Below are 23,172 nucleotides of genomic sequence, written 5' to 3' on the forward strand. Positions count from 1 at the left end.
CCAAACTACTCTTTAAGCACCGTTTCTTAAAAACAATTGACAAAAGCTTCAAACAGAGAAAGGACTCCTCTTTGCTTCCAGAAGGATGAAAGGGCATCATTCTACTTCAAGACAAGCAGCTGACATAACATGTACACTATTACACGATCCACTCACAGGCATAACTCAAGCTCTGCTGGACCAGAAGTTCTTACACCTAAACCACAGGCATGTGGATACACATGAACATGTCTACATATTTATCCACATCATTATGTAACAGAATTGAGGGAACCCACAAACATCAGAACATGTTTGCACCGGGACTCTTTTTCCTTACACACCACAGGTAAATGCTAGTGAATTCGTCATGTGGATAAGCCACTTCTCCAGACTGCCTGTTCTGCTCTTTGTGACTGTAATTGTGTAACAAAACTCTCTGCATACTGTGCTATTATTGTGGTTATTAATCATTCTGCTTCTGTTTCAAATACATGCTCTAGAGACTGCTGGATATACTGCATTATGCCACGAAATTCTATGAAATGAGTACCAAAGCTAAACACATCTAAATCCACTGTTTTAAGGACATCTCAACATAATTTACTCATCAATTTATGTACTTTTAGAAGCTCAAAAATATAAAAAATACAGAAAAAGCTGTTGTCAATACAGCTGCTGACCTTTGCAACTGCAAGCAAAAGACAGTTTTTAACCAGTAAACAACTTAGCAAATATGAAACCTGTGCTTGGAATAGTCAGCGCTTAAGATGACAGACTCCGCATACAAATCAGTTCTTACAGAAAACCAGGTTTCTAGATGTGTTTGAGAGAGAATACAGGATTTCCACCACTTCAGACCATTGAAACCATTTATTTTAAAACATGATGTATTAAAATCAAGTAATTAAAAAACCACAAATGCAAAACACAAAGCCCAGGGCAAAACCCCACCGCATCAGGCTCCTGTTCTTGAACACAAATCCATTTAAAAGCAGCACCTTGAAACTAATACAAAGCTCTGTTGACTTCATAAGGACTTCACAAAGGCCCACAGGTCCACACTGGAAGACACATTCAGCATTTCTAGCTAAACTGTCTGGCTATCCTTTTATTAGTCATGAGTTGGTACAAAACAACAATGCTCTGAATTCAGTGGCCTTGGACATGTTCATATAGACAAATTACATTAGAAATCAATGTTCATTTATCACATATCCCTTATAAAAAACTAACAGGCATCAGATGGACTACATTTTCCTTAATTTAGCTACGTACATTGGACCCCATGCTCTCCCTTTCTCTGGGAGAACCAGAACTTCATGCTGTTGCATACCACTGAGAAAACTGAATTCATGAGAAACAGCTTTGGCCATTTGACTTATATCTATAGGCATAACATTACTGCAGGAGTTCAGAATGAGGTTTATTACATCACTGTTTTCTGCCTTTGAGAGCGTGCATGTAGAATAGACCAACAATCCACCAGGACGCAAGGCTTTAATAGCAGACCTGCAAATAATGGGAAAAAAAAATCAGATTAACATAAGAAGTGACATACTGATGATGTACAGTGAGAATAGAATTTGCCATGGTCCTAGGACAACAATGGGTGGGAGGGGGAACATCTAAACATTTATAAATCTAGAGTTATAAATAGCTATAAGTGACTGACAAACATCGCATTGCCAAAAGAAGTGATAAATGCTCCATCCCTGGCAGTGTTCAAGGCCAGGCTGGATGGAGTCTTGGGTGGCATGATCTAGTGTGAGGTGTCCCTGCCCACAGCAGGGGGGTTGAAGCTAGATAATCTTAAAGTCCTTTCCAATCCTAGCCATTCTTTCATTCTATGACTGTTTTTACAGTATATAATTGACAGTTCAGGAAACTACCTGCAACACATTTTTGCTTTCCCCTTTATTAATGTAGTCTCAGTTAACTGAAGGTATTTTATATACAGTGACAGGTAGAAAGCAGCATCCATTCAGAGCTGCAGAACATACTTTAGACATTCATATGCACAGCACAACTGTGAAAATGCTGCAACCGCTGCATACAAAATGGGTTCCACCACATCAAAAGTGCTAATCAGACAGCTAGCTGCTTGTGTGGACCAATCTCAGAATGCACAGTTGAAGCAGCAGCCTGAACTCATCACTGGGCTGTACCTTTACAACCACTTCTGCAAATGCTGCAACTTCCACTGCAGGTAAGAGGACTCATGGGTTTCACTGAGCCACTGCTTTTCAACCTGATTTCCTAAGGAAATATGACTTACCAGATAACACTATCTTCTTATTTGCCTTTCACCTATTAACCTGTTGACAAATTTTGACTAAACAAAAGCAAAACAGTGGCTTAAGATTTTAAGTATCCCAAAAGCTTCATGACTGGTGGACGGATGGACAGAACAGAGGGGTTTTTTTCCACTTTGTCACTGAAAGCGAGTTTAAGCAGACTGCTTGCTTTCCATTAAAGCAGATCTGCAAGGTCTATTTTCAGACAGACAAAATACAACCTATGATAGTACAGAAACGAGATGTGCAGTCCATATTCAACTACTGCAAATCCTAATAGAGTAAGGAGAAATATCCCAAGATCTTGCATCACAGAAGAACTTTCTCCAATTCTGGTACCACCACGTAACTGAAAGGGGAAGCTCCACTGAAAGTTCATTTGCTATAGAAATGCTCTCTTATGATAATCTCTTTTAATCAGACATTTTGGAGCATTCAGGGACAGTGACTCAAAGAATGAATTGTAAGCTCAACAGATCACCTCCCCACTCCTGGAAAACAGATACTACCGTTTTCCAGTACCATATTAAAGCAAGTATCACATTAAAATACAACTGTTCCCAAAACTTCTTTTGTTTAAAAACCAAGAGAACCTGTTCAAGTGAATGCTGTTACTCAGCTTGTAAATAGCAGAGAGACAACAAGGTGCATGCTCAGGGGACTGCAAGCGTGTCACTGGGAATTTAGTAAGTGCATGAGGGCAAGGCAGATACTGGAAGCATGGACTTGTGAAGCACAATGACACACAGAATCACACTGTATGGCCAAACATTGAATAATCTTGGATTGGTCAGTATTACTGATAATACTGCATCATTGTTTTCCCCTCTCAAAAAAAGGGGAAAAAAAAAATAAATCTAAGGGAAAAATAAACCAGTAGCTCCTCAAACTGAGAACTTGACAAGGGTGATATCTCAACAAAAACAATTGGGAAACGAAAGGAGAAAATACAGGGGGAAAGAGATAACTCCTTTCAACAGGATTTGGCCTTTTCAGGAAAAGGATAAAGAAAAGCCTCATCAGAAGCAGGATCAAAGCAGATCACAGATCAAAGCTAGTCTGAAAGTCTTGTCCAAAGTAAGAAGGAAATACCAGGACAAATGACTGTTTCAGACAGATAGAACACAACTCTCTTCACTTTCCCAGGTGAAAACTCCTATGTATTATACCAAATTTGTTTCTCTGTGGAGTGTACAAATTACCTTGCCCATTTCTTCTGAGTCTTGGTTACATTAATCAGCAAGCCAAGTATGTATTTTATTGCAGTCTATACCACTCCAATTTTAGTTAGCAGAAGAGAAGAAAAATCAGTGTTTAACACCTTTGTTGTACCAGTCTTCAGTGAAAAGCTGGATTGCGAGCAGATGGCTAGCACATTTAGCTGAAGTGAGTGAGCAGCTCAAGTTCAGCCTGTTAGAGGTGAAGAACAGATTACACAGTATTTAGGCAATCTGAATACCTTCAGTTTAACTGGGCTTTATGGACTCCTTCTAGGATTCTTCCAAAATTAGCTAAAGCTACCACAAACCTGCAAGCTTGTCTCAAACCTCTAAGTAGATTTTGAGTCTGTGAAGATGTTTAAGAATGTTTTAGACACAGGCTGATATACAACATTACACTGCCACCTTGAGACAGCAAACCAGAGCGTGTGTCGTTCCAGAAGCACTTCCAGATCTTATTTCCTAAAGTTCTGCAGTTGCCAGCATGCATTTGAACTGCCCAGCTCCAGATATACATGCTTCTTCCCCTCTGTATCCCAACACACATATACTTCTTAGCAGGCTACAAAAGCAATAGAACTGGACCGGAGGACTGAAACTGTCTCCACTGTCTCTCTAAGCTGCCTTCCTTGTCTGCAGCTGTCCTGCTGTGGCTGCAGCTGCCCATTTAACAAGCCAGCAAGAGAACTGTGTACTGATTCCTTGTCTCCTTGACCTCATATCAGCTCTGGAAAACATAAAAGCATTTTTTCCCCATGTCGCTTGCTTTTTAGCTTTCACATTAGAACTCAAAGAGACCAGGACCAAAGTCTAAATGTGTTCTCAAAGTTGAGCTGATCTGCCCAGTATCATTAGAAACCACCTTCTTTAGTGATTTTCATAGAATATCCCCTGCAGCTATACGTTTTCCATGCATACAGGAATGCTGAGCCATGAGAGAGCAGCTAGTTGGCTTGGAAGTGTGAAAATGCTTTTGCAATACAGTCAAGAAGTACTTTTAGCATATCGGGTAACTTGACTCATAGAAGCAGATAACAGCAACTGCTTTCTTACCCATAAGAGAGATACTACATGAAACAAGTAAGAAAGTATTTTTATCATGTAAAAGTGGAAAAGGCAAAAGGTATACACCAAAGAAGTAGACATTGCTAAAGCAAGTATTAAAATATAATCATTGATATAGCAGAATTAAAAGCCTGGACATTCACTATGTGTCCTTTTCTTACCATATACAAGAGTAACAACCACTTAAGACAACACTTTCAAAGGCACCATGCTCTGACAGCTGAGTCACAGTGAAATCCCCAAAATCTCACATCAAACCCCCCTATTCTAAGCCTCCTTGGCCTGGGAATCTTCACTGGCCCATGACCCAGAAAGTTCAGGCTGTTCAGTGCAATTATCTTTATTCTGAACCCAAGTGGTGAATTAAACTATCTAAGGAGGATTACTTTACACTGCAAGGTTAATCAATGTATCTATCCATCTTGTCAAGTTCAGCAACAGTTGTTTCAGTGCCTGTGTTCAAAGTCAACCACACGCCATCCCTGATTAAGCTGTGCTTGGCTTTTGATAAACCTGCACTGAGCTGCAAAATTCAAAGTGAAGAAGAGCTGGGCTCAAAGTCACAAGGGTGATACTGTGCTGGGCTAAGCAGATTCAGGGAGTTTGATCCCCTCATCATCAGCATGACAGAGGATTCATTCATAACAGAATCTGTCCAAATAAATTTGACAAACTGGTTTTCCTTCATAAACAATGGATGAAAACAAGCTTATCCAAGGGATAGGTTGGAGCAAGAGTATAAGTTGCAGGCATCTAGCACAACCCACTACTACTATAATGACTCCATGGTCCAGAATGCAAGATCCCTTTTGCATCAGGGCATCTTGATTATCCCCCAAATTCTTACTTAAAGCTCAACTCTTAGCCGAAGGAATTATATTATAAGGTACTATATTATAAGGCCTATTATAAGGTACTTTGTAACATCCAAAAATGGGCTCCAAACCTAGAATGACTTACAGGATGCTAGGGCAAGAGACCCTAAAATATTTCCTCACCTTACTCTTATTACAATACAATGTTTAAAAATAAAATACATCACTTCAATATAATTAATCTGCAGCTATTTTTCTTTCAGTGGTACAATGTTTATGAAAGAACTAGAACTTTCAGTCTCAATATAAACCTAGTTATACTTGATTCCATAACTTTAAATTCAGCTAGATACATTTACCATAATGAATTTTACATGTTGCAGGCACTAATACTGCAAAGTTTCAAGATTCATATAGAGAAATGTAAGAACACATATTAAAAGCACACGAGACTTTTCCTCAAGCCTCGTAACTTGTTCATCTTTCCCTACAACCGTTTTTGCTCTAGTAACATGATAACCCCTTAGTACTTGCAATCAAGACCCCAAAGAAGCAGCACCACTGCTGGCAGCTGATATGTGTAACTCAAGCTTTTATGCTACACACTGTCATGCTACTCCACAGCAGAAGTGTGAGGTTATAGATTAAGGATCACAAGACAGTCAAGGCACAGCAGAAAAAGACTGAGATGCACGACAATCCATTAACATGTCCTATTTACCAGGTAAGACTGTGTACAAGATCTCCAAAGGTAGTTCTTCCAGGAGATGCTATAAAACAGTATGCAAAAGAAGTAATTACATAACTGCAGGATAGACTGAGGATCACTGGCACATCATTCTACAGATATTCACCTGATGCTTCTCCACACTTGCTTTCAAATACTGACCTTATGGCTTTACAGCCACCCTATCCACACTTAAATCCTTCCAGCACATTAGCACAAGGCACCTCTGCAATCCAAACAAGAGGGTGGTTCATGTCCACCCCATTCAGGAAGTAATCTAAAACGATTTAACACATGCAGATTGCTCCCCTCCTCATTCTAAACGAGGTTGAAAAAAAACAATTATAAATACTTTATATTTTTGCAGGGTCTGCCCTAACCCCTCTTCTTACAGGAGCACTGGATAAGGTTTTTAAAGAATATTGGTCTTATAAAGCCAATATTAGTTTATTTCTCAAGATTTCCTTTAAATCTAACAATGGAAGAGATAATAAATTCGGGGAAAACACAACAGTATTTTTATTTCATATCTATGGGGAAAAACACCATTCTAGAGGCACATGACAACTCAAAAGCCAAGAAACCCTGACATCAACTAAATTTAGTTAGACACAACCCAAAAAAGAGGATATTTGAACTTAGAGAAAATGAAACATGAAAGGCTGACATTTTGTTCATTCTAAAAGTCCTGGTGTCTCAAACATCCTTTTAAAAACAGGCAGGCAATAAATATATATTTCATACTATAGCTAGCACCTGCATGTCCAGCCTATTCTTCCTATGCTTGGGTTTATGTTGCGTGCCATAGGAAGGGTCAGCATTAATTATGTTAATCATTCAACCATTATCACTATTAAAGGAAAAAGATTATATACATTTTAGGGCATTTTAAAAAGAATACAACACTTCAACAGTGCCATCTTTTGGCAACTGAGATGTATTTCTGCTCAATATGCAAGATAATATCTGATCAGAATAAAAACAGCTAACCCTTTAATCAGCTATTCAAGAGACAAAGCCTGTCAGGATGTATTTGCTTTCACCCTCAATCCTATTCCTTTTATTGACTACACATATCACACATTTGCTTCTTCCTCTCACAAGAGTCCCTCTAAATCATGGTCATAATGGCCTGCATGTTAAAGGTTTTCCTTTTATTTCCCCAAACCAACTCAAAATGGTAAGGAAATCCCTCTTCTGCCAAAATACCATTATTATCATACTTTGTGACAGGTGGTGACAGAAGTGCACAGGTGACAGAGACACTAGTTCAAACATTCTCTCCATATCCAAAGCATGTATTCCCTCTATTCCTCTCTAAAGCAAGCTTTGCTACTGTGGAAAGACATTACAGTTCAGAATAGCACGGTAACAATAGGAAAAACCTTCAGTGAACTGCTTATTTTTGGCATTAGATTGAGCTATAAATAAAAGTAGACGTAGCCATCAAAAAAAACCCCAATAACCAAACACCACAAACCCCAACCCCAACCTGTTCAGCTCTAGCCAAAATCTGTCCCCAAAATTCTGATAAGTAACATGGGTTTAGCAAATCATTTTAAATTCTTCTAAAGCAACGACCAAACCTTCAGTTTAACATTATTGAGCTTTCTCCTCTAAGGCATGCTGACTTCTGAAATACTCATCCTGTTAAGACAGGGCTAGGAGATACCCTTTGTATTACTAGAACTGCAGTCCTCAGTAATGGTAACTGAGTCGTTTACTTCCTGTTCTCAGATTCAAGGGCCACAAGTGCAACGCTCAAGAATTTTGCTCCCATTCCCAACACTGCAGCTGCCTTGCACACTCACGTGATGGGTTCCTGCATGCTCAGTGTCACCAACAGTAAGGTTGTTCCTAGATGGCTATCCTCCAGCAGCCAGAGGTAACCCACTGTGACAGACCTTCAATCCTCCCGTCACTTCAGTCACCCCAGGATTACTTTCTTACCTTACACACTTTCAGAGCTCCATCCCTCTTCCCAACTTAAATTTACTGTCTACAAGAAGAAAAACATATATAGCCCAAGCAGGACCTTTTCAGCCACAGAAGGGAGAACAAGACACCTTTGAAGCCTACTACAGACTTTCACATACAGCTTTAGTGTTTTTTCCTTACAGCTTATAAAACACACATATACATCGAATGGACTGAAAGTGGAGTTTAAAGTGAAATGTGTGTTTGAATGCAAATCCATAATCTCAGAACAACTGCCCAGCTGCTGAGTATCTTATTTGGTTATTTGTGCATTTATTAATTCAAGTTATTTATTAATTCAATACACTTTGTTTTGAAACATATCAAAAGGGATTTGATCCATAAATTACTCCCAGTGCACTACCAAAAACTTATGGAAGTAGGCAGCACTTAAAATCTGAAACTGTTTAACAGCTCATTTCTAAGGTAGAAAGTGGTTAAAGAAGGAATCATCAACACAACCTACAGATGTGTTGGTCCAGCAGTTGCAATTCTAAAGAATTCCCAGATAAGCTAATTGACTATATGGTTATGGATAACAAGTGAATGACATATGCAGCTACAGAGGAGCATAGAGAAAAATTCCAGGGAAAGAGCTGAAGCAGGATGATGAAGCAATCCTCATCATGGTTTTGTCCACTTTCCTATGTGCTTTCTTTCCCTTCTCCACAGAAAACAGCATCCACTTATTTTCTTTCCCCAGCTCACCTCTCTCTCCATCTAGTACCATGATTCAGAATTCCCTAAGGTCACTTCAAACCACTCCTGAATTTCACCCAGAGAGCCCAGGACATCCCAAACCAGAAATCTGTGGCACAACACAGCTGCTGGATTTCTGGAGGAACTCTTCCGCGCCTGTCCTTGCCCCATGACATTCAGCCTTGTCATCCTCTTAATGCCCAACACTAAAACTCAGGCAACTTCTATGACAGTAACTTTTTGTGAGGTTTCAAGACACTGGCTCTCCTTACCTTTACAATGAACATTAAAGGCTGAGAATCTGTTTTGTCAGTAGCAGATCACAAACAAAACTGGACTACTTTGACTTGACAGAACAAGCTAATCGCAAGTATCTTCCTTTGTACTTCATCATTACATGCCCATGTGCTATAAAGGCTTTTGTCTTAAACAAAGCAGAAATAGTACAGTGGTACCATCTTCTATGAGGGTACATTTACAAAAAGAGATTTTACCTTCACACTATAGCAACACAAACCCCCACAATTAAGAGCATGCAATTCTTATTATAGGTACATGTAGAAAACTAAATGTCAATTAAAACACAGAGGTGACACAATGTGGGAGGAGAAGTACCAGGACTTTTTCCAGTAAATCACACTATTTACTACACACAATGTGAAAAAGACTTTTTCAACAAATAAACTACAACTATATGTATTCTATGAAACCACACCATTAATTTTCACATACCAGAGGAAAACAAAGAGAAGCTTGTAATGTGAGGTTTGCTATATCTGTGGCCTATGTTTTCATCACAACCTTGAACATTTATTCTAAGTAACGCAAGGCACACTTTCAAAGGTTTGGACTAGAGAAAATAAAGCTGGTCCTCTAGCATGTAGATTAGCCTATAGAGACTTAGGGTTGCCAGTTGTACCTGATGACTTAAAAGGAACAGTCAACTCCATTTTACAGCCCATGTGTGCAGACTGGTAAGCCACTACGCAAAGTGGCTGCATGATCAGCAGTCTCTGTTGTGGGAAGACAAATACAGATCAACAGTTTCATGAAGCCATTTGCACAACACCTGGTTACTTACACAGCATTAACTCATGGTTTAAGTACCCTTTAACTCAAAAAAAACCAGGTTCAGAATATTTGAGTTGAGGTTTTCATTCTTCTTTTTCCTTCCAAGTATAAGCACGAGCACAACCCTGCTACCACCTAAACTATGCAATGAGAAAGCAAAAACAGTAACCTCAAAACTTCCAGAAACCTTGACTTCAAAAAAGATCACCAGTTTCAAATGCCCTGTTCTGATGGATATCCAAAGCAAAAAAAGTTCCTTGTACAGAGGGAAACTTTCATTTTATCTGGCTATTGCATGTCAGCTACAGAAGGTTTGTAAGAGGAGGTTTGTCTGTTATACAGAACCAGGAATAGTTCCTTAAAAATCATAAGCAAAAGAGGTATCGAAACATTTCCTTAACTAGGAAGCATAAAGGCTTTTCTGGTTTTCTGAAGTCAAGTTTAATGCTTCATCCCAAGTTTGGAAAAAAGACAATGCATACAACTCAAAGGAGAACAACTAAGAAAATAAGGATTTTGTGTGACTTATCTTGCTGCCAAAAGCACGCTTCAAACCTCTCATGCACCCTGGAATCCCCCAAACCTCTTGATTTCGCCTGTGCATGTCTTATGTATTCAAAACAATCTCCCTGTAAGATAACTACTAGGGAGAGAGAGGTGAAAAAGAAAATTCAGTCAATATGTATCTTTTAGTCTGCGCTCCTGTGGACCAGAACTCTATTACACCAACTAGAACTATTTAACTACCAAGAGACGTGGAGAGAAAAGTTGCAGTAGTCTAAAAGCCTTTGCTGCACTTTCTAAACTGTGTCCTGTTGGATTTAGTTTCAGCTAAACCCTACCACAGTTTCTTCCAAAGGCAGTAACTGGAATAATCACAACATCCATAATAGCTTCACCACTAAGTTGTTATGCACTCCAGCTTAACCCAAAATTTAATTTCTATCTAAGAACTGATAACACTGGTAAATTCACTTACAGGAACTGCTCTATTTAGTGCTAGCATTCAGTATCAGGAAATGAACATTCCTTCCTTACTTTGCAATTTGTTTTCTGCATGAACAACCCAAATAATAACAAGATTTGCAATGTGTTCTTGGATTATAGCACTCAGCAGGGATGCTTTGGTTCTGGTATTAACAATCATTACAGTCTCAATTTCCTTCAAATCAATGGTGCCCCCACTGCTTATAAAATCTGATGTTCAGCATTTCTGACACTTATTTACATTTCAGATTTTGTTCAGACTGAAGTAGAAAGATCACTGCATCAGTTTCAACACTCGTCCCAGCTCTTCATTCTCTGAAGCCTCTACGTACTTAACAAATTACATTGTATTGCAAGAAATACTTTTCCTTCCTTCACTTCCTCTCAATTAAGAAAGAAGGAATCTCAAGTTTTGGGCTGAGTGCCACTTGATAGAAAATGAAAACACAACTCCCCTTTGCATTTCATTCTTCTCATGTCTGTGTTATCCTTATACTTAATAGAATCATAGAATAGTCAGGGTTGGAAAGGACCTTAAGATCATCCAGTTCCAACCCCCCTCCCATGGCCAGGGACACCTCACACTAAACCATATCACCCAAGGCTTCATCCAACCTGACCTTGAACACTGCCAGGGATGGAGTATTCACAAACTCCCTGGGCAACCCATTCCAGTACCTCACCACCCTAACAGTAAAGAATTTCTCCCTTATATCCAAAACTGCTAAACTGAAATAATGCTTGGTCCTTATACTTGTAAGCTTCATATTCAAATTACATAGTATTTCTTACACTACCCTGAACAAAATTGCTGTGATCTGGCTTTATGCTTCTTTTTTGGTTTACAGATAAAGGAAACAAGGTGAGAAACACCCACCAAGCACAAAGTACCAGGTAATCTGAAGAGATAAACCAGAGGTAGCTCTGCATGAGCTGACTCACATAAGATGCAGTACAGCTACATCTTTCCTGGTCTCATTTTACCATTTCCTTTTTCCTTTTCACAAGGCATCTGAGATGTCTTTAGTATTGAAAGTTCATTCATCATAAAAGATCAGATAAAAGGAACAATAAAAATGCAGTGGATAGCTATGACATTAACGAAGCAGATGTCAAATATTTTACTCAATAACGGTTGCAATCTCCAACTCTTGAACTTCGTCATTCATTACATATGCTCAAAAAAACCCCAAAACAAGAAAAAAAATCCAGTGCACATAACAATAGATTGGTCAATAGACAGAACTACTTGGACCTACGTTGAGCAATGAAATTGAAATTACCATTCTTTTACTCCAATTTACGTATCAAAAGTATTTTGTCCTTACCAATCTAATTGCCATTGCTACAGTAAATGCTACTTCAAATGGAAGCAAAGTTCTCTTCTTGATTTAGGAATAATTCAATTAAATCTTATTTGGGTTGACAGAAATTCTCCTGTTTTAAAAAACAAGGTTCCTGCTGTCACGAGTTCTGAACTTCAGGATTACACTCTGGAGTGATTTATGCAAATCCTCAAAATTTCTCTGCATGATATATGCTCTCTTTTGGTAGGGGTTCACAAATTGGATTTTATATGTCAAATATTGAAAAGGGAAAACTGAAACAGGTCAGTGTTTTAAATGTGATTGATTTCTTCAAAGGAAATGGGTGACATGATGCATTACTGCAATAACATACTCATATTCCTGTTATAAATCATAGGCTTCCGCTAGGCCTTTTTCAACGGGAAGTCATGCAAAACTATCTTGAACTGCTGCAATGGGAAGTTTCCATAAAAACTTTCTTTCTCTCTCTTATAATATGTTATTTTTCCCTCAATTTGCCTTGACAGATGGACTTCAGGCATGAATGTTACTTTTGAAGAAACATTCAAGTCTAGAAACCACTTTTTTTGCCCAATGACAAAAACTGTAGGGTTTGAAATGCTTCACAAATGTCAGCCTATGGCTGGTATCATTAAAAAGTGTAACACATGACAACCTTGATTTGGATTACTGGGTAGATGCGCTTGAAAAACAAACAAACAATCTTCTCTTCCCCACCAAACCCCACATTCTTCTGCTTTTTTGCCTTACCAGTGATGACCAGTAGTCTTTCTGTGCTACAAACAGTCAAACGGGCATTAAATTCAAGGAATGTGTATGGATGTGCAACAGTGGACTCAATCTCTTCTTATAAATAGCCCAGAAAGCATATTCTGAAGCAACATTAGCTAATGACCAGCATCACCTAATGATGGTTGGCCACTCGTTAAATCCTGAATTACAGCTCAGTTATCAAAAAGGGGTGATAAGGAACTGTGAGGGACAATTCTGTAATACAACAGGAACAACAACAAAGGGGGTTTAGGGAAGAATATCCAGCTTGCCAGGTTTATAGACTACTGTCACAGATAAATGTTAAAACAAATGCTATTAAAAATCATATGCACATTTTTGTTTCAGCTGAGGAATGTATCTGCAACCATTTTAGCTGTGTCCACCACAAATACTTCGATATGGTACCAAACTGTTACAAGTCATCTGAAAATGGATATATATGAGAGTTGAGGACTGTAGAAAAATGTTTTGGTTTAGATGTTTAGAAGATTTAGGACCTAAGCTTCACTGCTTATACTACCCCATACAAATTCCCATATTCACATTAACCTAGATCAGCTGTTTATTCCAACCAGCATTGCAGCAACATAACCTGCACATTCTTTTCACACAGTGAAACCTGATTTTGATTATTAAATATGACAAATCTTACTCCCGTGTCATTTTTATTAATTAAGAAAAGCTCCTTAACAAGTTTCCTTTGAACTTCTCACCTTATCAGCTGGAATTGCAGAGATGATAACTATTTCCTCTGTATTAGCCTAAGTGTCACTTGCTGAATATCAGAAGAGAATAGCCAACTTCTGTCATTTGAACAAGGAGCATCAACTAGTACCTATACAACAAATAAGAGCAAACAAGACAATTCACAAGATATTCACTATCTGAACACTGTATGCCAAAACTATCTACTCAACATACTTTTTCACTTAAAATACCCTTGTAATTTTCTTGGGTTTTAGAGGCAGAAATAATCTAATTACTATTTTGAAATGTTTTTATGAGACTATTCAGGGGAAATAAAAAATTACTGCTCAAGATGTACCATCTATCTGAATAGCTCTCACTCGCTTGCTCCTTCTTCATAATTACACACCATTGGAAGAACATAGCTACAAGGTCTTCAGAATACACTACCACAGCCAAATGGGTAACATCATCTAACAGGTGATTAAATGCACAACATACTTCGTAAGGTAATTCCTGAGGCTTTGCAAATCCTCCTGTATGTGACATTGGTTCCCTTTGATAGGTCAGATATTTGGGGAGTGGGGGAGAGGGCAAAGAATTAAAGAGAGAGCAGTATAGGAAGAAAAAAAAAGCAGCAAAACGCAGAAACATAATACGCAAATAAATAATATTGTTACCTTATCATATAATTCAGGCTTCAGATCTCCAATCTGTCTACCGTCCAGTTTAGAGACCATTATCAAGTTAACCAAAGGTTCTGGGATGAAGGATTCTATTGTCTGTTTCAACCATCTTGACCTCACATCATCATATTCATTACAGTGAAACTGACCTTCAAAAAGAGTAATAAAAAAGGTAAACACCCTAAAGTAAGTCTTTATGTTTGGTTGTCTGTTTTAGGGTTTTTTTCCCCCAATATAAGGAGTTACACCAATTTCAGAAGTTCTACTGTATTGCCATGACTGAGTTACACCTTCTGTTTATGCTATTGCACATTTTAGAACACTGCTGATATAAGCCAGAGTAAATTTCAACATGCTCCTACAAAGCCATCCATAAATATTTACTAGCAAATACCTGCTGTAGCAATAGAACTCCCTAGTAAAAGGAACTTTAAACATGATCCTTACCCAAAGACCAGTGCTAAGCAAGTGCCTTTCTATGCTTGAGTGATTGCCTAAAAGGAGTACATGCCCCTTATTGTCTTTTAAATAAATGACATGTCAATTTTGTGTATCCTAAGCTGAGCAGTCCAACCCCTTATTTATTTGAAACTTAAGCTAGAACACAGGCTTTTAACAAAAGCCTTTTGGTTGCACTTATTTTAACAATGTAGCCAGAGTAGTTACCTCTTCAGAAGAAACACTGCTCTCCCTTGTGCCCAGAACAGAAACACAGCAAAGTACTTTTTCCTCTTAGTCCTGTTTTCTAATTTCATCATATTTCTATGTTATGCCTCCATACATTGTCCCCCACCACGTCTGCCACACAGAGTAAGGTACATCTTAGCATGCACTGAGATATATTAAAAAGCTTTCTTATACCTTACGTTCTCAGCAACAATTAGTATCTATCTTCAGAAGCAGCCATGGGATGATAGTGTGGGTTTTTTCCCCAAACTTTTGAAAGGGCAATCCATATTTAATTTATCTTAATGGCATCACCTAATGCCTCTAGAAAGGGAAGGAGAACCAGCTGTAATCAACAAGTGCAGGCAGTTATAGTGATGGCCTCATCAGTAAGAACATAAGGTGCTGTGAACATTCAGAGACAATTACTATCCAGTAAGCAGTAGAAATGCATACACACTCAGAATGAAGAAAACTGGGGAAGGGGAAATACTCTAAGCCATGAACAGATGCACATGTGCATACTTGGGGAGGAAGAGGAAAGCATCCTGGAAGGCTCCTTGTCAATGTCTTGCTAAATCAACAACAAAATCACATATATAGAAACCCTAGCATTTAGTATTTATTAGGATGTGAAACACATTCCTAGAAAAAGCTTCAGAGTTGTTTCACAGATGTATTTAGCCCAAATATTTTCACAATGTTTAATATTTTAGTCTTTAGCAACCGATAGCCAATATTTCATTTATGGAAAGTGATAGTGAGTCAAAGTTGAATACAACAGTTAACTGCTTAATCAAATGTGGCATCAATTTGTTCAACTAATATGAGAGAATGTATGAATAAGTCTTGGAAGTGAGCATCACTGTTCCCTGATCAGAGTCCTAGCAGTATTAATTCAAGCTTTAGCAGGTGAAGTAAGGTACACACTGCACTTCTGGTAGATCCCAAAATTTCCTAACAGCCAAAGCACAAAAGGTGTTCAAGTTGCCTTTTTGCCTTTAGGTCTGCTAACTGAAAGCAGACACAATCTGGCTACAAATCCAACCTGACAGCCTTGAGAATAACTAGAGTATAGAAATCTGGTGTATACTATAGGTCATTTAGGAATCCCAAAGTCAATATATTTCATTATCAATCCTTGTACACAAGGAGCCTACTTATGTAGGCAGAAGTAGAACTCTATTCGGAGTTGCACCCTCTTAGCCTTAAATTGGAAAAGTATAAATACCTTAGATGATGAATTGGGATCCCTTCCATGAAGAAGATCTAATACTTGACCAAGGCATGAGGTAAAGTGCTCGTACCTACAGCATGCACAAAGGAGGAAAGAAAAATTAAAGGGAGCTTTGTTACCCCCAGACATTTGTACCAAGTGACGAATGCAAGTGCCCTGCTCCTCTCCTCACTCCTGAACACTTCAACTACAGTGACAGTTTTGATAATGTAACTTCTACTTAAAATAAACATAGCTTTAAAAATATCCTAAGAAAGAAAGAAAATTCCCTAAAATAAGCCAAGATTTTCCAGATATTTTTACTATCACATTTAGATCAAAATTCAGCCACTGAAATCTGCTAGCTCAATTTGCAAAACTAGTCAAGCTCTCTACAGCTTTAACACCCTTCAGTAAAATTCTTACAGCTTCAACCATACTATTCAACTTTGAGACAATATAGACCTGCAACAGGCAAAATAGCTCCTCACCAAGATGTCTGACCACCAATACTGTCCAGACAAATTACTGACCACACTATTAAATACTCCTTAAGGGGTAATAAAAAACCACATTCATTGACACATGCATGTGAAACCAGTAACACAAGAATCCTTCAGTTTCATATACAGCCGTTATTATCAACCAGTAACATTCAAAAAGCTTCTAGGGACTTTTTTTCCAGGGTTTGGTTCAAAATACAAATAGCACAAAGAAACTGATCAAGAGCTTAGGAGAAATACCTTGTACTTTAAGGAAGTGAAGCCATACCTGCTAAGATAATCGGCAACTTTGGGGTTCTTCAGAAGATCCATGAATAGGTCAACAGATATTTTCTTGTTAGGGTACCATCTCCATTTACAACAATATTGAATATTAACTGAACCGTCTGATGGATATTTCGAGCATGGAAGAGCTGAAAGGAAGAAGAAAGTTATCTACAGGTATGTACTTACTTTGCCTAGGCTTTTAGTAAAACTAGCTGGAATTAGAAGCTTATTTGGCCAGTGTGAGCATTACCTTTATCTACAAATTAAGAATATAACAGATTCAAAGCATTACTTACTTTTTCTCCTACTTCTTCATTTAAAGTAAGGCTTGACAACAGGGAAAGTGCAAACACAACCATAGTCAAACTACTATGGGCTAGGAAGCCTATTAAGGTGCGATAGAAATTCTTCACATGATTCTAAAGCAAGAAGGAGAAACACAGGCATTACAAACTTAATTCTGTTCTATAAAAATACCAAACTCACAGACTGCACATACTTAAAAATAAGCCATACAAATAATGAACAATACAAAAAACATACGAGAACCATAACAATTCTCTAGGAAATGCATGTTAGTTTTATACTGCACAATACTGGTGTTGATGTCAAGGACTAAATTATCTTTTGAACTTTCATAATGAAAATAAGCAAACATACAAAAAAACAAACAAAAACCAAGCCCAAGCAAAACAACAAAACCATCCAAGGAAGAAATTCCATCATTATTTTAATTTAATTTTACTGTAATTAAGCAGTTGTACTGAAATCTCCAATAGCAAATCACCACTGCAAACTGAGCCCTGTCCCTTCTCTGCTCAGAGAACAGTACTCATTATCTCTGCTTATCAAGATCAGTGGTGTTTTCATGTCTTTTAAAAGGCAAATCCCTTTCTTGGCCAAAATTACCAACCCAGCTTATGGAAAAATAAAATCCAAGCACAGTCTTTCTATGTTAACAACATTTATTTCTTCTAAGGAAGAATGCTTGAATTTTAAATTCAGCTTTCATTCACAGAGAACAGTTGCAGACACCAAATGCATAACACAGACTAGTGCTGTAACACAGCAATGGGGAGAAAGAAAAAGCACCCAGTTTTCTGAGCTACTGGTTATTCCCTCAAACATGTGAGACACAAACACCAGCACTGCAGAACAAGCAGGCCAGGGTTATTACTGCCACAAAAAAAGGGTGCCTAAGAAATACAAAGGTAATTCCCAGAGTCAAGTCTGTTGCACTCAAGCCAGACGATCACACCACAAAAGCAAAACTCTCACCAAAGATTTGATCCGAGTTTGAACAGACGAGTTGTGACGACAGAGATTTGCCAGGAGGCCCAAACAGGGCATTGTTAACTCATCTTCAGTGTGTTGACTTCAAAGTCCAGGAGTTTAAAAAAGAAAACATGTATTTATTAAAGCATCCAGAATTTAATTACAAGAAGTTGGAGCAGGAGGGGCAGAGGGTATGGAGGATGTTTGGGTTTTTGTTTGGTTTTTTTAATTAGATACCGTCCCACCAAGCAAAGCAAAATTCTAACTGCAGTCACCACAGTGTGAGCAGTTTTTAATGGAATACCTCTGAAAATACCCCAAACCTCAGTACCAGAGATCAATGCTAGCAAAGATAATTTATTGCACATGCTTAATAGTCATTAGACCTTTCATGAGTACATGTGCACAACATTTGTATTCATCTAACAAGTTCACTCCTAATGACAGGCAGGAATTTTCTTTTGGCTTTTCTCTTTGTCAGCTCCCTGCTCCTAAAGGCGTGGGATGGGCTACAAGGCAAATGAATATCCAGTCACCCAAAGTTCCACAATCACTGCAGATGGCAATCTGTAACAGCATGGGTTTCAAAGAATTCAGAACAAAAATGCCACAGCTTCTCCTGGAGCCCAGCTTAGTGCAATATGCTACTGGCCTTCGGAGAGTTTGGAAACGTAGCTACTTCCCAGAAGAAAAGACAACCAAGTACACACTTACACATGCTGCATTAGGAATGAAATCAGTTCATCGATGTTGGCACCAGCGGAAAAGACAGGAACATTGTAGGTTAGCTTCTGCAGCAACTGAATACTCTGAGGAAACAAAAAGATACTTGCATATGTCTTTTCTATAGCATATCACTGAAGAATGCTACAAGTTACAAAGCTGAAACCAAAAGAACAAGACACCACCACTAAACTGATTTTCAGACTCTCTAATGTTAACATAACAATTACATAAACTACTGCAAGCACAATGAGTAATGTCCTACCACGCTGATCCACTCAGTAAAAGCCCAAACAGATAAATATGATTTTATTTTGACAGAGAAGTTACCTTAAGTCCATTCAGTTCTCCCCATTGCCTCATTAGCAAATTCTCCATTCTGTCAGTGAGAAAGGGGCTTTTCCCTATTGGAAGATCTACAAGTGCCACCAAAATCCAACAAGTACCTTGAAACCTCTAACAGAGAGTATGTTTACAGGAAAACAGGTTTGCTGTAGACTGCAAACAGATCCAGTGGTAGTAAAGTCCTCCCTTCAGCATTCTTTCAGCCCACAACTGCATTCATATGAAGTTAATGGAGAATCATAGATTGACTTGGGTTGGAAGGGACCTAAAAGTTCATCCAGTTCTAACCCCCTGCCACAGGCAGGGACACCCTCAACTAGATCTGTCTGCTCAAAGCCCCATCCAACCTGGCCTTGAACAGCTTCTTTCATGCCTTCACAATGACATGACAAAGATGATCAGTGTCCATGCCTTTGTTACAAACATTAGGAGAAATAACTAAATACCTCAACTGAAAGTAACCTTCCAAGCCCTCAAGCAGTGATTTCTTGAAGTAATTCAAAATATGGGGTAGCTTTTCTTTAGTTGGTTGTTCTTTGTGGTTTGTTGGTTGGGTTTTGGTTTTCTTTAAATTTAAGCAGGTGAGAAACACAAGCAGGATTAAAGACTGAATACAAGGAAATCTATGCAGTCTTATAATCCTGTTATACTAGCCTCATACAACAAATAAAACACACAGCTAAGATTAACTCTCCCTCAACACATTATCACAGACAGCACTTTGGAAGAGTTATAATATGCATACAGTATAATGCACACCACATAATTATAGTCAATTATAATTAAGCATTAGTTCTTGTTACCTGTAATAAGACTGGGTCGCTAAGATTAGTGGAACTTCGATGAACCACTCGTGCCAGCACGCTGGTCAGATTGTAGGTGTCTTGAAGAGTTTCTCTGGTCTCATTGTCTACAGCTGGAATTTAAGAATTATTAAAACCAACACAAATCACCTATCTAACAGCAAAAGCAACTGGTGCATTGGCTACCAGTCTAAGCAGAAACAAGCAAGAGGCAGCAGAACCTATTTTGTAGTTGGGAAACTTGATGCATACAGGCCCAGGCCATTGGAGAGCCCAAACTGCAGCCCAGCAAACACTCCAATGAGAGAGGGAAACTAAAGAGATGACAGCTGTTGATGTAATAGGGCTTCTCTCCATCTCTGCATCCCCCTGGGCAGGTTTTGTCACTTCATTTAAAAGAAAAAGGGAGTATTTAAGCATCATTGTTGTTTCAGTGCTGACTTCAAATCTGCTTCTCATGGCCATATATCATCTTATCTGGCCTTGTGCACACATTCATGCGGCTCAGCCAAGCACTCCACTAAAATGAAAACCACTTCATCTTTCACACCTTAGACTTTGTCCAGGTTCATCACCTACACCACAGAATCAGCACCCATCTCATCTTTCCTTTCCCAGATCAAAGATTAAAAGTTTAGATGCAAACCTTACCTAGCTGTGACAGCAACGTAACCACAGACAAGGTTAGAGATGGGCTTACATAAGCATCCTCAAGGAGTTCTACTAGGCAACTGAGACATTCACTTGGCAGAATCTGATTTGAAGCAAACAATCGTGTAAGCTTCAGTCCAGAGATAACCTGGAAAGGAAAGGAGAAAGCCAACCTTCATTACTCAACTGCAGCAAAGTATTTAACACAGAAGCCAAAACACAGCTGTATTAAATACACTTTGCCCTATTTGCCAGGCTCAGAATGTAAATGTACTCTAACGGAACATTTGCACTTACATTTGTGGGAGAGGGGAAGGAGGGAAGAAGCCTGAAAAAAAACAGCCCTCTTTCATTGTTGTGGATGTGCTCTCTGTACTTTTGGAAAACAGCAAGTTTTCATTGTGATCATTCATAACACATTGGGGCTTCTTTGGTTTGCTTGCTTACAGCATTCACAGTAACAGCATCCTTTCTAATCTCACAGCTGTAGCAGAGCAACACCTGTATTTCTGCTCACATTCAACAGAATTAATACCAGGTTATTCTTCCTACTTGTGCTTTATCATCGACAGAACACAAGGATTATTTATTGTGAAAGAACAACCAAACAGATTGCAGACGTTTTGTAAGCAGCCCTCAGCGCAGCCCAGCAGCCTGCTTTCTAACGATGCGGACAGGAACCCAAAGGTGCTGCTCTGCAGGAAGGATCAGCAGCAAGAGGCAGTGCTGCTTTGGGACCACCCTGTGCTCGAGATGAAATAATGGGAGTTCAAGGAAGCCTATAGAAGATGCTGAAAATTATATACCTGCACATCAGTACAGGCAGAAAGCAATTACCCTTTCCTGTCAGAGCAGCATAATATTGTTCTTGCATATCCCATGGATTTATCTCTTAAACGGATACAAAGAATAAATCTTGGCTGAACACTAACTCGTTCATTAGGGCTTTAGCAATTAGAAAACCAATCTGTATTTGACAAAGGTCCCTTGCAGATCAAGCAACTCCGTGTGCCTGTCTCTCACCATATCGAGCGTGCCCACCGCAAGGCTGCATGCAAGGCTCTGCCTGGAGGTCTGGCAGACGGACAGGCCTCCCCTGAGCAACAAACACTTCTGATTACACGTTCCATTAAACCAGCAAACCCCAGATACAAGGGGTGAAAATGAATGATCCTCGAGGGTCAGAAACAGGGGATGGAGGAGGAGGCAAGTCACTCCTAAGGCCCGTTACACGCTCAGCTGATGCCCATGCAAGCACACTGACGCAAACCCACCCCACAACGGTGTAAAGAAGAGCACAGCACTGGTCCAGAAACACTGCTCAACACTGAAACGTCTCCTCAGTCCGACGGCCTCCCCCAGCCGGTGACGGCGAGACGGAGACAGCCGAGGCCGGGCCCCGAGCACAGACCCGCAGCCCCATACCCCAGGCGGGCAGCACGGCCACCGCCATGTTCCCGGCCGCACCAGCACCCCCCGCTCCGCTCCCCCTCACCTCCAGGCTGCGCTGCAGCAGCGCCGCGCTGGCAGCCGTCGGGGCAGCCCGATACTGCCTGGCTGCCCGGAGCAGGGACTTCATGCAGCCGGAGGCATCCATGGCGCCGCAGCCCCGCTCCAAGCAGCGCTAACGGAGAACACAACTCAGATCTCCCGCTGCCGCCGCCATCTTGATGGCACCGCCCACGGAACGGGAGGGGCCCCGGTCCCGCGGGGCAGGACGGGTGGGGACCGCGGCCGCCATCTTGCCTCGGGGGGCGGAGCCGCGCGTGGGCGGGGCTTGAGGAGGGTGGGAGGACCCTCACGGGTCCGGTACCGGTAACCAAACCGATGGGCTCGGACCGACGGGCGTGTAAAATGTCGGTGCTGCTGCAATCCAGCCCCGTTCGTCCGCGTTAGAAGCACTTCAGACTGGTTGATGGCGTTGGTTAACTCTCGGTCAGTTGCTGAGGTGAGTGCCTTGAGAGAGGGCACCTGCAGCACCGGAGCTGGGGGAGATCAGGGCCCGGGAGCCTCACCTCAGAGCGACAAGAGCCGCTGATGGAGCCTCAAGTCCTCACAGGACTTGCCCAGGAGCTCAGCTCAGCTCACCCGAGGAGCTGACTCACCGGGGCCGGAGCCAGGAGGAGCGGCCCCAGCCCTGAGGGGTTAAAAACCTGCCCAGGGAGCAGAGTGGGCAAACAGAGTGGGTCGAGGCAGTTTGCACTGCAGTTGGAGCGGGCAGGCAGCGGGATAACTGCCTCCTCAAGAGGACTAGCCTGGAGCGCAGGAGGAGGAAGGACCACTTGTTTGTGGGCAGAAACGTAGATGTGATTGATTTGCAAATTGACAGAGGTACTCTAAGATAGAGCCTTGGATAACCCTTAGTTTGAATATATTAGCACTTCTTTTTTTTCCAAGGTGGAATATATTGT

At 40.1% G+C, this 23,172-nt stretch overlaps 2 protein-coding genes across 2 annotated transcripts; both read right to left on the minus strand.

Moving 5' to 3' along the window:
* Positions 1 to 833: 833 nt before the first annotated feature.
* Positions 834 to 15,133, minus strand: LOC117438620 (tRNA (cytosine(34)-C(5))-methyltransferase, mitochondrial-like). Its single transcript, XM_034074071.1, is given in 4 exon segments — positions 834 to 1,491; positions 13,653 to 13,774; positions 14,307 to 14,461; positions 15,094 to 15,133. Coding segments are annotated over 4 exon segments (579 nt in total). The 3' UTR covers positions 834 to 1,229.
* Positions 15,134 to 16,210: 1,077 nt separating this feature from the next.
* LOC115947196 (protein CIP2A homolog) lies at positions 16,211 to 22,391 on the minus strand. The gene is made up of 8 exons (XM_034074072.1): positions 22,257 to 22,391; positions 20,762 to 20,909; positions 20,111 to 20,223; positions 18,954 to 19,048; positions 18,243 to 18,339; positions 17,261 to 17,383; positions 16,966 to 17,110; positions 16,211 to 16,285 (listed from the first exon to the last, which is right to left on the minus strand). Exons 1-7 carry the CDS (start codon positions 22,356 to 22,358, stop codon positions 16,997 to 16,999), a joined length of 792 nt encoding a protein of 263 aa, XP_033929963.1. The 5' UTR covers positions 22,359 to 22,391; the 3' UTR covers positions 16,211 to 16,285; positions 16,966 to 16,996.
* Between the last annotated feature and the right edge of the window lie 781 nt (positions 22,392 to 23,172).

Source organism: Melopsittacus undulatus, unplaced genomic scaffold (genome assembly GCF_012275295.1).
Source record: "Melopsittacus undulatus isolate bMelUnd1 unplaced genomic scaffold, bMelUnd1.mat.Z mat_scaffold_503_arrow_ctg1, whole genome shotgun sequence".
Taxonomy (NCBI): domain Eukaryota; kingdom Metazoa; phylum Chordata; class Aves; order Psittaciformes; family Psittaculidae; genus Melopsittacus; species Melopsittacus undulatus.